The sequence below is a fragment of the Schistocerca nitens genome, chromosome 6 (genome assembly GCF_023898315.1).
Source record: "Schistocerca nitens isolate TAMUIC-IGC-003100 chromosome 6, iqSchNite1.1, whole genome shotgun sequence".
In the NCBI taxonomy this organism is placed as follows: domain Eukaryota; kingdom Metazoa; phylum Arthropoda; class Insecta; order Orthoptera; family Acrididae; genus Schistocerca; species Schistocerca nitens.
This window is the reverse complement of record NC_064619.1, coordinates 149728735-149746108: the sequence shown is the minus strand read 5'-3', so window position 1 is coordinate 149746108 and position 17374 is coordinate 149728735. Positions and strand designations below refer to the sequence as shown.

The 17374-nt window shown below is 38.3% G+C and overlaps 1 protein-coding gene across 3 annotated transcripts in view; it reads right to left on the bottom strand.

Moving 5' to 3' along the window:
- The window catches only part of LOC126262878 (E3 ubiquitin-protein ligase mib1), a 662829-nt gene that overhangs the window by 628922 nt on the left and 16533 nt on the right, over window positions 1–17374 (bottom strand). For all 3 annotated transcript variants that reach the window (XM_049959750.1, XM_049959748.1, XM_049959749.1), the window contains exons 4-6: window positions 14654–14888; window positions 6457–6576; window positions 3203–3357 (exon numbers count right to left, since the gene is read on the bottom strand). In XM_049959750.1, coding sequence (XP_049815707.1) covers window positions 3203–3357; window positions 6457–6576; window positions 14654–14888 — 510 coding nt within the window. The remainder of the gene's footprint in view (window positions 1–3202; window positions 3358–6456; window positions 6577–14653; window positions 14889–17374) is intronic.

Here is a 17374-nt window from a genome sequence, read left to right as displayed (position 1 = left end):
ATGACAGTACATAGCAACCAGATAAATAGTGCAAGGCTTTTAGTTAATGATACCATGGTGTATCTGTTTTTGGCAATAAAGTTTCCAAGTGAAAAACATTGATGAAACTTACTTATTTTGAGAACATCCTTCATAATATCCTATTTTTTTCCACTTTCTACCACAATATACATGATTCTTCCAAGGTGTGACCTCTCTAGTAGGTAGACCCCAATTTGTATTACACGATATGAACTTTCATATTATTGACAAAATTATTTAATTGGATAGATAAAAAGTCTACTCACCAAGCAGCGGCAGAACACACACATAAAAGACTGTTGTAACTGGCAAGCTTTCGGAGCCAGTGGCTCCTTCTTCAGATAAAAGGGTTGAAAGGGAACAAAGGAGGGTGAAGGAAAAGGACTGGAGAGGTCTAGGAAGTGGGGTAAATTTCAGGAAAGCCACCCACAACTGCGGGTCAGGGGAGACTTACTGTAAGGGATGAGAAGGAAGGTATACAAGGAAACAGAAATGTTATTTGCACACATTTTACTCTTTGTTCTCATACTTACACAGAACTGAATAAGCACTGATTTTTAAACCAAGGGATAGGAGAAGGTAGTATTTGAGAAATAGCAAAGATTGTAAACTATATGCGTGCTGATGTGGTAAGGGAGTATCATGAATGGACCAATATCATGGGTATGAATGACAGTCACGGAAACTGAGCAGCTCAAGCTGTCAGAAATGTTTGAGGTGAACAGGTAGTGACAGTGCATGGAAGGCAACCACATACTACAGTCAAACAGCTTAGTGTCTAAACCATTTGGGGGCAACAAAACTAATACCTATTACAGCAGGTCCAAGAATCCTGCTGTGTATGTATCTCTGAAACACAGAAATGATGCGCACATCCATAGCAATAACAGTACACAAAAGAGAGAGATTAGAATTTGCTTGATATCAACAAAACCAGGCAGCTCTTAATTAGTGGCAGTAGCCTTATCTGATGAGCCACATTTTTATTTGAAAGGACAGTTGGATTTAGGGATACCTGGCAATAGCTATTTAAGAACAAATAGTCTGCAAACAATGCTGGGCGAAAATAGGGAAGTGGGAGCTGCATTATTTTCCAGGAAATGTTTTTCTGGCTTTTTAAAGGACCATTAATCCACGTGGAAAGAATTATTGACAGGTCTCGTTTTGGATGCACTCTCAGATGTCACATTTGTAGATACAGTGGCGGTCAAAATAATAGAGCCACCTGGCAAAGGTTTGGAATAAAGTGCACATTTATTATTAGACATGTTTGAACTATGATGGAAACCATTACAACCGAGTCACATTGTACTATAGTCAGTTATATAGATAACACAACACAAAATAATCAGTAATAATCAATAATATTCAAAAGAATACCAGACCACAGGGTCAAAAAAATAGAGCCAATTGAAACAAATATATTGTACTTGATCTCAGTCTTATGAAACGTACAGGAACAGTCTTTTTTGCATAGGACTGCATTAGTACTTCGTGGGGTAACCCTTATTTTTGAGGATTGCCCTGCACCTCTTACCCATAGAGTCTACTAAACGCCTGCATTCGTCACTACTGATCGCATACCAGGCTCTCTGGATTTCTTCCCACAGTTTTTCTGAAGATGTAGCTTTTGAGCGGTCAATTCTCTTGTCTAAGATCTCCCATAAGTTCTCAATAGGTGATGCGTCAGGGGACTGAGGTGGCCACTCTAATACTTCGATATTGTGCTCTTGAACAAACTGCCTTATGATCCTTGCAGTATGCTTTGGATCGTTATCGTGCTGAAATTTCCATTTCAGCGGCATTTCCTCTTCAGCATAAGGCAGCATCACATTTGCCAAGATGTCTTTGTACATTTCTGCGTTCATTATGCCGTTGATACGGTGTATTGGACCAATGCCGTACCACGAAAAACATCCCCATACCATAACACTTCCGCCACCGTATTTCACAGTTTTTAAAGTGTACTTGGGATTAAATTCCTGGTTTGGTGGGCGGCGCACATAGACTTTTCCGTCTGAGGCAAACCTATTAAACTTGGATTCATCGGACCAAAGGATGTTCCTCCACCAAGTATTAGGTTTTTGTTCATTTCTCCGGGCAAAGGCTAACCATTTCCGAACATTAGCTTGTGAAACATGTGGCTTCTTTCTTGCAATGCGCCCATTCAATTTTGCAGATCTCAGTCGTCTTTGAATCGTTGAGGTTGATGGTTGAACATCATGTTCGTCGCTAAACAAAATGGCTTTCAGTCGTGGTGTTGACAAAAATGGGTCTTTCTTCACTTCCCTAGTGATGAGTCTGTCTACGCGAGGAGTAGTTACACGAGGTCGCCCCCTGTTCTCCACCTGCGGCTTTGTTTGTTTTGACCGTCTCATGGCGTTCTGGACTCGTTTTCGCGAAACGTGCAAGACATTGGCTATTTTATTCATGGACATCCCACTTTTGAACATCCGGAACATTACTATACGCTCATCTTCACTGGTATGCTTTGCTCTGCCCATCTAGACGAATGTAAACAAAACCACACGTCAATTTACATACAAAACAACTGCATAAAAATCAATTTAAAGGCACATGTGTAAAGCGGCTCTATTATTTTGACCCATAAGATTCTTACCTTTATGCCTCTTTTCACACGTCTAGCTCAAATGCTTCCTTTCGGACGACTAAAGATAGCAGCAACGTCTTCCCTGATGTTGTCTACAAGGGACTGACAACACGGCACTCGTGGCGATTTCGCGAACTAATAGATATCCTAGTTCTTAATCTCGTCAATAGAGGTGGCTCTATTATTTCGACCGCCACTGTACATGTTGATTGCCTTCCCTGAGGGGGTAATATATTTCATTACAGCTGAGTATGGTACCTCGCCACAGAGCTACAAGGATGAAGATGCTCGATAAGGACGTGAAGGTCCATCTTAGTATCCCACCTTCTCAAATCTTAATTCATCTGAATACTTGTGAAGCCAGATTAATTGTTGTGTGGGATGTCTAAAACCTCATCCACCAACATTTAAAAATGTGGGGTAAGTACAGCAAATAATATAGCTCACATACTTGAGATCCATCATGATCTGGCATTTTGCTTCCAGTTCATGTAGTGGGAGTGTGTGTGCACATACAATTACAACTTTGATTTGTTACAACTATATTCAATTTTTCTCATATTTACATACCTGTTGCCACTTGGATAGGATACTACAATATCATGATCTTCATCTATACCAACAACTGTTCCAGTTGTGCCGAGACACTCAAACATTCCATCCGTCCAGCCTCCATGCCCATGCTGCAATGACTGGACAATTTCCAACTCCAAGTCAACATTTACCTATAAATTCATAACTTATGTTTAATTCCTACGCAATGATCAATATGACAAAGTGAATTTGTATGAACACAGCAGATTACATAATCAAAAACTGACAGTTTCTTATAAATGTTAGTTTCATCAAATGAAAACATACCAGTATGACAAATGTGTGGAAGATAATGGAGTTCTTAAAAACATCAATACATTCAACAAGTATGTAATACAAATCACAGAACTAAACAAAGTCATTTTTTTCTAAAACTTGCTCCACAGTTTTAACATATTTGAAGAAAATCATATTACCATCTTAAGCTGTTTTTACTGAATACTTTATTGATGACTAGTTCCAGTAGGAAGTACTATATTCATATTGACATAAAATACATTATAAAAAGTACATGTTGACAGGGCAGGTTAAGACACACAACACATAAAATGTCAAATCCATGTTAACAGTTGTCTTTGTCAACAAAATTTACATCAAAATCTTCTGTACTGCTGTCATATTTTCTCCACTTAACACATAAACATATCTGTCATAGTTGTATGACGTAAATCAATCTTAGTTATGTATGGCATACAACTGTGACAGAATTTTATTGAGATGTGATATGGAACACACACGACAGCAGCACAGACAGTTCTTATGTAAATTTTCTTGACAAAGACAACTGTTAACATGGATTTGACATTTTATGTGTTCACTTATTCCGCCTAGAGATTTTATTATAATATATTTTTAAGTGTACTTGAAAATGTTACTTATCATAGAAACCAGTCATCAATGAAGAATTCACTGAGAGCAGCTTTTGTTGGTAATATGAATGGCTTCACTTTTTCCAATTTTCAGCTGTCTGCCATGCATATGTAGTAGGAAGTTTCATACCAACATCCAACAGTAAAAGGTTTAACCAAAAATACTTTCTCACCAGTCATATGTTATACAGACAGCAGTATCTGAATGGAAAAAAGAAGTCTGTATATTGTAAATAGTTAATTCAAATGTAGTGATATTTTGTGAACAAGTAGGTGTTATATTTTTATTAAAACATTTCTCCATAACATCTGATACCTCAAGCACAAATCAGTTTCATTTTTTCCATGTACATTCTACGGGATGCCTACATAATGGCTATTTTGAAGTGGGGGGGAGAGACCCCTTAAGGCTATACAGATTTATGAATTTTTTTGGGAAATGCATCATCACACTCACTTTTCCAATAGGGTGGTTAAACAGTTAGTCATTAGTGAAGACATTATTTGGTGCAGTTCATTTCCTCTTTAACATATTTTCCTTTGGTACATCTTGTTTCTTATTTAAGATTCCCTATTGAACGTGAAATTTAATTTTATTGGGACATCTAGCAGTAGAGGCAGCTAAAGTGCTGTTACTCAAAATGACAAGAAGGGACTGAATCTCCAAAGTTTCAGAACTGATTCCCATAAATAACACTCTGAATATGAAACTTCCTGGCAGATTAAAACTGTGTGCCCGACCGAGACTCGAACTCGGGACCTTTGCCTTTCGCGGGCAAGTGTTCTACCATCTGAGCTACCGAAGCACGACTCACGCCCGGTCCTCACAGCTTTACTTCTGCCAGTATCTCGTCCCCTACATTCCAAATTTTACAGAAGCTCTCCTGCGAACCTTGCAGAACTAGCACTCCTGAAAGAAAGGATACAGTGGAGACATGGCTTAGCCACAGCCTGGGGGATGTTTCCAGAATGAGATTTTCACTCTGCAGCGGAGTGTGCGCTGATATGAAACTTCCTGGCAGATTAAAACTGTGTGCCCGACCGAGACTCGAATTCGGGACCTTTGCTTTTCGCGGGCAAGTGCTCTACCATCTGAGCTACCGAAGCACGACTCACGCCCGGTCCTCACAGCTTTACTTCTGCCAGTATCTCGTCCCCTACGTTCCAAACTTTACAGAAGCTCTCCTGCGAACCTTGCAGAACTTTCTCAAAGTTCTCGGGTGTGAGCAACTGTTTTCTTCTTATGGTATGACATCACTGTAACTCGTACATTTTAATTTTGACAAAAGCTGTATAGTTTCACTTTTAACTTATTATCATTACTGTTTATCTTTTAGATCTTATGATGGCTGATTATGGCCAAAACCGGTAAGATCTTGTTGAAATTGTATGTGATTGTTCCAGAAAATAAACAATTTCTTTGAAAAATGATAATATTTATCTATCAGGAAAATAATGTGACTTAATTTTACATCACAGTCATAAAGATTACCATCAAACCAACAAATCAATTAAAAACACTGCAATTTCAGTCACCTCTTGTGATATTACTGTATGTGGAAAACACCAAGTTACATTGTGGATTGGAATCCACATTAAATTATAAGACAAACTGCAACTGACTGGGTTAATCAGATCAAACAGCAGAGGAAGGCAGGGGTATATCATATTACCTCTAACAGGACAAGGGCTAATAAAGCACTGGGATACTCAAAGCAACCTTTGGGTTGAGGAATTTTTTTACTTTATATGGAAAATATTTTTTGAATAGCTATGTTCACCTACATTCCGTAACTAGTGATGTTCTAGCAAATAAGACAGTCACAAAAAAGTAAAATGTATTTCCCACGCTGTTCCACCACAAAGATGAAGAAATTTAACCAATTGTAGCACTAAAGGGAAGTTGCTAACTGACCATTTCCCAAAATATTTGTGATGAAAAGCTGTTATATTAGGAAATCAAATTAATCAAACAAACAGTAAATGGGTTTCTGAAACACATAACAAAACACCAACAGCTTATTAGAAATACCAATGAAGAATTGAAATATGAACTGAAGCCCAAATGATGTACAATATGTCTAGCTTCAACAAAAATATGACTTTTTTTGAAGTACCTTTGACGGGAAACAGCTCATATTATAACAACATGAATTGCTATAACAAGGTAACACATTCTTTCTGATTATCTTTCTAAAATGAATTAGACTACAGCTATGAAACTGCACAAGACTTCTCAAGAGATCACTAAAAATAGAGGTTATCAAAAATACTATGTTTGTGGTGTCGGAGTGTGCTTCCACAAAGGCCAAAGTATATTTGTAAAGGTTGTAAAGGATGTAAAGTGCCAGAGAAGCATACCTGATCACCAATTTGCAGACCATGTGGTCCAGTACGTCCTGGACCTTGTTCTCCCAGCAGTGGCAAATGGTCTCTGTACACTGTTTGCCCTTTTGCATCATTTACAACTTTAAGGTCAGCCTGAAATAAGAATTGTTTAAATTCAGTTCCGTTTCAGCAAATAACCAACAATGTGAGAAATCACTGACTGCAAGTAACGGTTACTTTAATTAATGTTACTTAAAAACTACAAACTATGATGTAAGTAAGAAAAACTACCAATAAGAAATATATGAAAAATAAAATGCTCCAGGTACAAGTTTGACATATGTTCTGTGATCTGAAATAGTTTTGTTGTAATTGTATTCAATTACCAATACACCCCAAAACGTAAAATATGATGAAACCATATTTTCTTGAAGAATGCTCAAATTGCACTTGGTTCTACCAATTACAAATTCTCCCATGTTTATGCACTTTGCCACACCAGTCTAGTGTAGCTCTTTGCCATTTCCTTTCAGTGACATTCAAAACTAACATCTTATTGACCGTAGTCCACAAGCACAGTTCACAAGCACAACACAGTTCATCAAGCAAACTACATAAAATCTGGAAACTCTTTCCTGAGAACCTGGCTCCCCATTTCTTAAAGTATAAGCCTGAACACGTCTGTCTGCTAGTGATTTGTGTCCAGCCACTTTCAACCAACTACTGTGCACAACAGTACTGTATTAGCAGTTAATGAATACCGAGTTTTTATTTCACTTTTTGTTTCCATTGTTTGACCTGGAAAGAATGATGACATGTTATCTGAGCCAAAGATATGGCTCACTATCCAATGGGCTCAGCATAAAGCACAAGGCACAGATATAGTGAGTGTCTTACATCCTCTGTACAACTGTCCTCACTGCATGAACTTGTACTAGTTGGAAATCTCTTCCTCTGCCCCTGACATCTTCCTCTGCTAGTGCTCAAGTGAAAGTTTGAGAACTATACATCGCAACGTCACAATTAATTACAAAATGGAGCATGAACTATGTGCAATGGACTAACTGAAGAGAAGCAGCTAAGGGCCATAAAAGATTTTAAAAAATACTGTAAAACATCTTATCAAGAACTTCTACCTGTTCATTAAACACTGTGGCAGATTTTAATACACAACTGTGATTATGCACTGTGCAACGAAATCCTGTTATAGAAAAATTGACATTACATTGTTATGGTATCCAAGGAGTTGCCTGCAAATGGTGTAAGAGGTACCTTTATGCTAGCAACAGAAGGTGGAAATATATAAAAAAACAAAGAATTCTTCACAGCTTATATGAAGGCTAATTACTCTATAGCTCAAACCCGAATTTAGGGCATTTACTATCCTTAATAATTAGAAATGATGTACCATTTCCCCTCCAGCACCAGAGGCACTGATTTTCGTGTATAGTGCCAGCCTTTTTATAAATTTATACAATAGTTGTTTTAAGGGAATGTATTGATGCTACAGTGTTCATCTTTCGCATGCTACTGTAAGAGGTTTCATCAAACCAGTGGTGTGCACAATCTGTGTCTTCTGCACTTTTGTTTACATAGATAAGCGATTTCTGGTATTTCCTTAGTGTCTGAGTTAAATCATGTGTCAGATTTGTCCAAAACTTTAGGTACTAAAACTTCACACAAAAATTAAACATGTCTTTAATGTGAACTGTGTCAAAACTTGAGCATGTGTAGTGATATATCATTGAGTTTTGAATGCTGAGTGCTACAAAAAATGTATTTCATGCTACAGCATCAGTTGTAATCTGTATCTGTGTTTCATACTTGGAATGCAGTCCCAGAATTGTGCATTCAGCCACGACAATGTAGTTGCAAAAGAGTGTGTGTGTGTGTGTGTGTGTGTGTGTGTGTGTGTGAGAGAGAGAGAGAGAGAGAGAGAGAGAGAGAGAGAGCGCGCATGTGCAAGCATATGTATGTGCACTCCAGCTCATTATAGGTTTACAAAAGTTATTAAAAGTTACAACTCTTCTTTGTCTACCAGTTGACGACTCAATGCTTCTACTATCTGTTGAGTTGTCACCTTTTCTCCTAAGTTATTTATATTAACAGACATATATTTTTGAGAAGTTTTGGAAGTCACTAGCCATGGAACTCACTACTGCTGTGCATGAGATTTTCTGTAGCAAACTGGTGTTTGTAGGTTATAGTTATTGTACTGTATAACTATCATATTATGACATCTCTTTATTTGGCATTAAGTGATTCCTTTGTTAAAGGGAACTGGTACAACTTGTTGTTCAACAGATCCAGAAATTAAAAGATAATAAATTTAGTTTAAAGTTCTTTCTTTTATTGTTCTGTAAACAACTGCACAAGCACAAAGCAATCCCACTGCACTTGCAGGTGTCTACAGAGACCTGGCAGGGAACAAAGGCATGGTGAATTGTTTGGCGAGGCATCCATCATCATTGCAACAAGGTTGCGCAAACATGTCCAATCTCCTGTGTACCAGCTGGCCTTTCACAGCTGTGACTTCTGAAATGTTGGAACATGCAGACACTCTCATTCAAGGTGATCAATAGATCACAATGAAACACCTCACTTCACAACTGGACATCTCCTGCTGGTAGTGCTGACACACTCTTCCACCATTTGGGCTACTCAAAGGTGTGTGCTCACTGGGTTCTTTGCCACCCAACGGAAGACCATAAAAAGCAACAAAGAACCATCTGTGCAGAGTTGCTTGTTACAAGGCTGATTGTGACAATTTTTTATCAAACATTGTCACAGGCGATGGAACATGGGTTCCTCACTTCAAACCAGAAACAAAACAACAATCCATGGAGTGGTGCCATACCACCTCTTATCCAAAGATAAAAGTTCAAAGCCACACCCTCACCTGGCAAAGTCATGGCAATGGTCTTCTGGGACACTGAAGCGGTTATTCTCTTTGACATCCTCCTCGTGGTGCAACAATCAACTCTGAAGTGTATTGTGTGGCACTTAGGAAACTGAAGAAACGACTTCAGCATGTACGTCACCACAAAAATACAAATCAATTTCTCATTCTCCATGAGAATGCTAGGCCTCATAGAACTCTGTGTACCTGAGAGGAGCTCACAAAACTTCATTAGCTTGTGCTCTTCTTCATCCACTCTACAGCCCAGATCTTGTACCTTCTGACTTCCATTTGTTTGGCCCAATGGAGGATGCACTCCACGGGAACCAGTGTGGATGAAGGGGATGTTGATGCAGCAAGATGTTGGCTCTGATGTTGACCAGTAGAGTGGTACCATGTGAGCAAATAAACACTCCCAGTATGGTGGTGTCAGGCCTTTGCATTGAACAGAGATTATGTGTAAAAATAGGATTTTTTTAGCTAAATGAGTTGGAATAATATGGTGTATTGGAATCCTGAAAAAAAAAAAATCAACCTGATTTCAGAAACACAAGGCATTGCATTGCTTATTGAATGCTCCTTATAACTGCTGTTTATAAACAGCTGGAAATCACCCCAGATATTGTGACAAACTCACACTACTCTGTATGGATGTGTTGAAGCACTGCTGAATGACATGTACCAGAGATACAACAGTTACTATCTTCTCCTGGGGAAACTGTCTCCTCTATAAGATGTACAGGATCTATACCAATTGCATCACTTGACTATGAGTGGTTTATCAGTTTTACATCTAGGGGTACTGTAGAGAGAATGTAGAGAGCACAAAGAACTCAGGGTATATTATCCAATTCTATAATCGAGAAATTCAATATACTGTCTTCCACTAAAACTGAAACTAGACCAGTGAGACTAACTTCAACTACTGGGAAACCTGCTGTGTCCCATGTGAAGAGGAGGCAGACAGAGAAGTGTGGGGTTCATCAATCATTGGCAGTTCAGATGTATGGCAAATACTGGTACCCCTTAGGGAAATGGTAGAAAGGAATGGAAAAGATCAACTTGTGCACTCAGTGTGTATGACTGGAGGCCTCATTATACATGTTGCAGAGGCTGTTCTGACAATCACAGAGAAAACAGGGTGCAACCGACTGCAGACCATGATGCATACTGGAAGAAACAATGACTGTCATCTGGAAGGCTGAGACATAGTTGGGTTATTCCAGCAACTGGCAGAGAAACTTGAGAAGATCTGCTTCGTTCAAGGGATTGCAACAAAAGTCTCAATATGCAGCATTGTCCCCAGAAATGATTGCGGTACCCCGGTTAAGATTCGAGTGAATGGCTGTACAAGAGACTTAAAGGATTCAGTGACAATCTAAGTGACTATCCTAGAGTTGCGCCACTGGGTTGAGAACTGTAGGGGTCCCCCGCTCAAGTGTGCAGTATACATCAGAGGCTGTTATACGGGTAGCTCACTGTACGATTACTTGCAAAATATTCGAGCAACTTGTCACAGAATATTGCTCGAGTGTGTGGGACCCGTACGAAATATGACTGACTACGGACAATGACCGTATACAATGAAGGGCTGCACGAATAGTCACAGGTTTGTTTGACACATAGGAGAGCAACAGATATATAGTGTCTAAACTGAACTGGCAGACAAGTGAAATTGAACCAAGTCATCCCAAGAAAGCCTGTTCACAAACTTTGATGAATCAGCTTTAAGTGAAGAAGCTGGGAATAAGGCAACCACCTATGTTTCATAATTTTATGTAACATTGTCGGAGAACAACAATGTTATTGTGATAAAATTATTTAAAAGCAGTCTCGATTGCAGCCGATGTTAACTTCTGACTGGTTTCGGTCTTTTAATTACGGGCCACCGTCAGAGTTTGCACCACTGTCGCCGTCATCCAGATGGCGCAAACTCAGACGATGGCCCGTAATTAAAAGGCCGAAACCGGTCAAAAAGTTAACATCGGCTGCATTCGAGACCGTTTTTAAATAATTTCACCTACATATCATTCCCACAGGAATTGTGAAAACAAGATTAGAATAGCTAAAGCGTACACAGTGGCATTTAAGGAACCATTCTTCTTGCACTATGTGCATTATAGCAATGGGAAGAAGACCAAAAAAATTGGCACAGTGGGATGTTCCCTCTGCTGTGTGGATCATCACTGACAAAATCTATTTATCAGTTAATTTCCATTTATTTAAATCCAATAGTTGTTTGGAAAAAATGTCCTTTTAACACACTGCCTGCTATATGTAAATGGTTGACCACTTAATAATAGCACAGGGGTCAAGTTATCTACTCCAGAGATTAGTGACTTTCCCTTCCTAACACTTCCGATAGGAGACCTGACACTTAACAGAATCTCAAACTGTGTGTTACACTGTTACTGTTGGTGGGTAGGTCTTGTGTCCAGCTGAAGGTGGCCTTTATGATAGCATATGAAACACATGTAGTTCAAATATGTCGTACTGAAAGTGATACTCCACACGTGTCACATACTGACGAGTCATTTCGCCCGAGGAAGAAACTGTGTGTCAATAGACAATGCCCTCTGTGTAACCTGGTAAGCATAATTTCATTCCTGGGCGGACAAAGTTTGTCACACATATGTGATCAATCTGACTGGCTACAATTTGTTGTTAACCACATCCAACCACTCATCTTCCCACTGTCACATGACCCTTCTGTCTGACAACGCGATGATAGCATGCGAGCATATGGCACACAAAATCAAAAAAACACCAGCCACATAGTTTTCCATATCCTGACATGTCTCAGTACCCAGCAGAATACCCCCCTTTGCCTTCATTGTAAGTGTGCAGTAAGCCATCTTAGACTGTCAGAATTATTTTTTGTACTACTTACATTATTTTGTGATACCATTTGCAGGCCAGATGAAAAGCTTCCTATTACGATGGCGTCTTATGTGCTCCAGTGTCTCCGTAACTATGTATGCCTCAAAATCATAATTTGTTAACTATTCCAGGTAGCAAACTTCAAAGAATCTATTAGTAAGATAGCTAAACAACTGAATGTGTTCTCCTGCTGAGATACATCCATATACATAAGGGTAAAATCTTGTTAGTCTTAAAACAGATACACATAAAAATTAATAGTTTGCTGATGTATATAAACACACTCACAAACAACATGTCAGATGTTAACCAACGGTGTCACCACTGATCATTTTTGTATCAAGATTTCAAGTACAATCAATATTATAGCTTACTTTAATCACACTGTATTTCGCAACAATATTCATCCTGGATTTTGCATTGTTTGACACTGTATTTTGTGCAGGTCTTGAGCCACAGATTGCAAATATATGAAGGAAGTTATATTTAAGAACCACTAAAAACTGCTGATGAAATTACGTATATTTCATTCAACACTACCTTTGATCAACTGTTCACTGGGTAACATTAAATTATTTTTGCCAGTAATGTATCATTCCTTTTATGGCATCTAAAAATAAAATAAAAAATACTCCTGTATCACTGAAATTAAGTATGTAGAGTGCATCCCATACGTCAACACTGAACTTGAATACAGACAGTGTACTAAGATTATTTAACTGTATTACTACATTTCAGTGTTGACTGCAGTTTCAGTGACACAGGCATGGTGTTTTTAACACATCTGTTAGAAACTATACAATACAGACTAATGAAAATAATTTTATGTCTCCTGATAGCAACTGGCTCATCAAAACTGGTAATGAATAAAGGTTCATTTCATCAGCAGCTTTTGGTGGTTCTTAAATATGACTTCCTTTAATTATTTTAATTAAATGCGATAATGACTGAAGCACAAGAAATGGATTAAAATTTGTGCTGCGGCCAGGACTCAAACCTGGGTCTTCTTGCTTGCTAGGCAGAAATGCTAACCATTATATCACTACAGGACGATGGTTCACATTACTGCACGAACTACCCAAGTTGAATGCCCTCCCCAACACAAAACTCCAATTCATATCTTCTGCTTATTTTCCCTTACATTGTCACTACTGCCAGGGCTCTCCAGCATTGGAATAGCACCCCAGCATTGGACGTAATGGGAAAGTCTGGTAACATTATGTTTGTGATAACCAATTCAACGTCACCACCCTAATTTGTGGCACTCTCAGGACCGGTTTTTAATGCATGAGAATGTGAGACCCCATACTGCTTTATCTCTTACTGAATGTCTGGCCAGACATTCTGTAATTGCCACCCCAGATCCGCCATATTCAACCAACCTCTCACCTTGAGATTTTTTTCTTGTTTCTGTAAGTGAAAAGGCAAAATTTTCCAGCTTGCTTGCCAAGATCTTGGCAACTGTGTATAGACAGCCAAGGGAACTACTTTGATAGGCACTAGGATCATTACTTGGCAAATGCAATTTTCTATTTTTTTAAAAACCTGTCCTGGAACTTTTATGGCAAAAGTAGTACTTTGGCCATGAGCTGGTACTTAAATATTTATGTCAATGTTAAGATTCTGAGACTGTTGGAACTTATGATTATTTGTACTGCTTTTGGTGACAGACTCAGAAGAGATTTAAAGACTTTAACATCTCGTGTGGATTGTAGGACTGTGCTGTGAGAGATTAAAATGTATTTTGCAGACACTTTAGTGAATTTAAGTTGCTGCAAGACTTTGGATTTACCCACTAGTTACATAAATAAGGGCTTACTGAAATCTGCTGAGTTCCATATATGCAAGAATTTATTGTAATGGTTATATCACATATGTTTAATTAGTTCTCTATTTATATCTGCTATTTGTTCCATTGTAAGCCCGTTATTCAAAAGTTTCTTCAGTGTGAATGGAAAATAAAAATTTGGTTTATTGTATTAAAACATTTTTGGTGTTGGCAACCATCAGTGATCTTTCTGGTTTCATTTGTTATATAAATCTGTAAATCTGCAAATCTGCTTTACTTATTGTTTCAAGCACATTATCACTTGTGAAACTTCTCGCATTTTTAACTGTAAAAGCTGTAAGGCAAGGATGTACAAATGTGCACCCCGCCTCCAAAAGTATAGGAACTAACAGGATCATCCGACATCCCTTAATAGACTGCTGGTCACTCTTTTGAAAAAGGGAGACTAAGTAATAAAAATAATTAGAAGGGACCTTACAACATACAATGCGGTCAAAAGTTATCAAGATGCAAAATGAATACTACCAAAATATTAAATTATTCACAAAGATTTTAATACAGTTTATTACTGTGTCTGAAAACTACACCGCAACTGTGAAGAGATGTACCAACTACATATAATTATTAGTTTTCATTTTCATTCATATTAAATCTATGTTTACCATTCCCTCAAATCCGACACGGTACAAATTTTTTGCACCATTGTCCCAAATAACATAGGCTGCAGAGCGAGGACTAGCTGCTGACCAATCTTGTATTTCATTTACTTTTCCTCGTCTGCCATTGCCTCCATCCTGATCTTCCCATTGCCAGTCTACGCCACGTACAACTCGTGCTCCTGGAAATATTCCACGTATTCCAACCTTCTTGCTTTTACGTCTTGGTTCCAGTAACACCCTAGAAAACATTAGTAGTAGATTCTTGATTTCTTATGTAATGCAAACTTTTACTTCAGGGAAAGCAGGAGAGGCTTTCCATAAACACAAAAGAAAATGCAAACAATAAAAAATCTTGCAATATTCAAGTAATTGGCGCTAGTGGTCACGGTCATGAAGAATAAAGCTGAAATAACCATGGAGTTCAATGCTGTATGGGATCAATGGAGTTACAATTCATGTTTTAGAGTTTAAAAGTTGGAAGGGTTTCCTCAATCTGACTAGCAAATCTTTGTCCTTCAAATAAAACCCAATATATTAAATCAAATATGCAATGAACTTTTTTACAGTGGTAGTTTCTCAAAAAGACTTAAGTATATTATTTTGTTAAGCCACTTTGTAAAATGGATTTAAAACAGCAAAGAACTACTAAACCAATCAACAGGTGTCAGACGTAGCAAAAATTTTCAAATCAATTTCAAGAAAATTTAATGATACATATCAGAAGCAAAACATTCTACAGAGCAAAATGGTTTGGATTTCAAAATGGTTAGAGAATTGAACAGGCTACGTCCACACTCTCAGATATGAGAACAGAATCAATAAATCAAGACCCACTACCACTGGGAATGTCTGTGAGAATAACTACTCCTCCTATAATGTGTCAGAACATTTTGACTCAAGACTGAAAATTTCAGGTAAGACTAATATTCATATTGTACAGGTTTTAACTTTCCCAGCACCTACACAGCAAATATCCTTCTCTGAAATCGGCAAAACAACACATATGCTTTGTATGAATTAATAGGTAGAAACAGCAGATGATTGGTGTAAGAGGAAAAGCAGTGGCTCTTTTTCAATGTCATTTCTTTTCTACTCATATTATTAACAGTGTAGGTAGAATACCAAAAATGGTTCAAATGGTTCTGAGCACTATGGGACTTAACATCTGAGGTCATCAGTCCCCTAAAACTTAGAAGTACTTAAACCTAACTAATTTAAGGACATCACACACATCCATGCCCGAGGCAGGATTCGAACCTGCGACCGTATCAGTCGTGCGGTTCCGGACTTACACGCCTAGAACCGCTCGGCCACAGCGGCCAGCTAGAATACCATGAGTCACAATTGTTTGTAGTATACTTTACTGACGTACCCTGCAGTGGCTGCTTCTGTCTGTTAATGTACAACACTTAGCAACAATCGGTATTGTAGTTTTAAATTTTTGTATCTGTACTGGGAAAGAACCACAGCCCCAAGCTTATAGAAAACACTAAAGCTCAAATCATTATAGGTACTGAAAGGTGTCTAAAGCTGGAGATAAGTTCAGCTGAAATTTTTACAAAGGATTAACGAGGTTGAGAAAGAACAAATTAAATACAGTTATTGGTGGAGTGTTTATTGCTGTTTGAAGTAGTTAAACTTGCATCAAATTGAAGTAAACGGTGCGTGTGAGTTAGTATGGGTAGAATTTACACTTGACAACCAGAATAAATTAATAATAGTATACTTTTCATGAGTGGGATTATTACAGAAGCAGAAGAATAATTCCAGGGATGGAGGATCAAGAATATGTACGAAAAGGGCAACTATCTGAGGAGAACCTATAAACCCATTGAGAAATTCATAAAAAATGCCGAAGGATAGATGCTGACAAATGAATATCAAATTGCAAAGAGATGGGAAGAATATTTCAGTGACTTGTTAAACTGTGAAGACCCAACAACACTCTTTAAACTTTCCCCGACCACAGACAGAAGACCCAGAATACCTAACGCAAACTGTAGAAGAGATCAGGAAGCAGATAAAACACCTTAAAAAGGACAGAAGCCCAAGAGAAGATGGCATCCATGCTGAAATAATTCAGGAAGGGGTGAATACCTTGTTGCAAGGATTCATAAATTAATAGAGACCATTTGGAATACTGAAAACATTCCAAAAGACTGGAGGAATGCACTAATCTGTCCCATCCACAAGAAGAATGACTGAATGGCATGTGAAAACTACCATGGTATTGCTCCACTCAATATTTGTTATAAGATCTTCTCAAACTGTCTTCTAGATCGAATCCAATCATTGGTAGACATTATTATTGGAGAATATCAAGGAGGATTTCATCACAGGAGATCTACTATCGACCAAATCCTTGTTCTACACCAGATCGTAGAAAAAAGGTGGGAGTTTGGCCGAGACCCACACATGCTGCTATGATTGCATTCATTGGGAAATTATGCTGAGATGTCTGGAAGAGTTCGGTTTTGTCAAGAAACTAAGTCTCACAAAGGCCTGCCTGATGGATACCACAGCAAAGGTAAAAATTGGAAATAAGGTAACTGAAGCGTTGAAAATAAAAATAGGCTATGGCAGGGCAATGGACTATCACCTGTTCTTTTCAATCTCGTATCAGAGGAGGTAATGCAAGAAATGTCATCTCGGAGGAGTCCAGACCAGGGTTGTGAACATCAAGTACCTTGGATATGCCAATGATATAGTGCTACTATCTGGGTC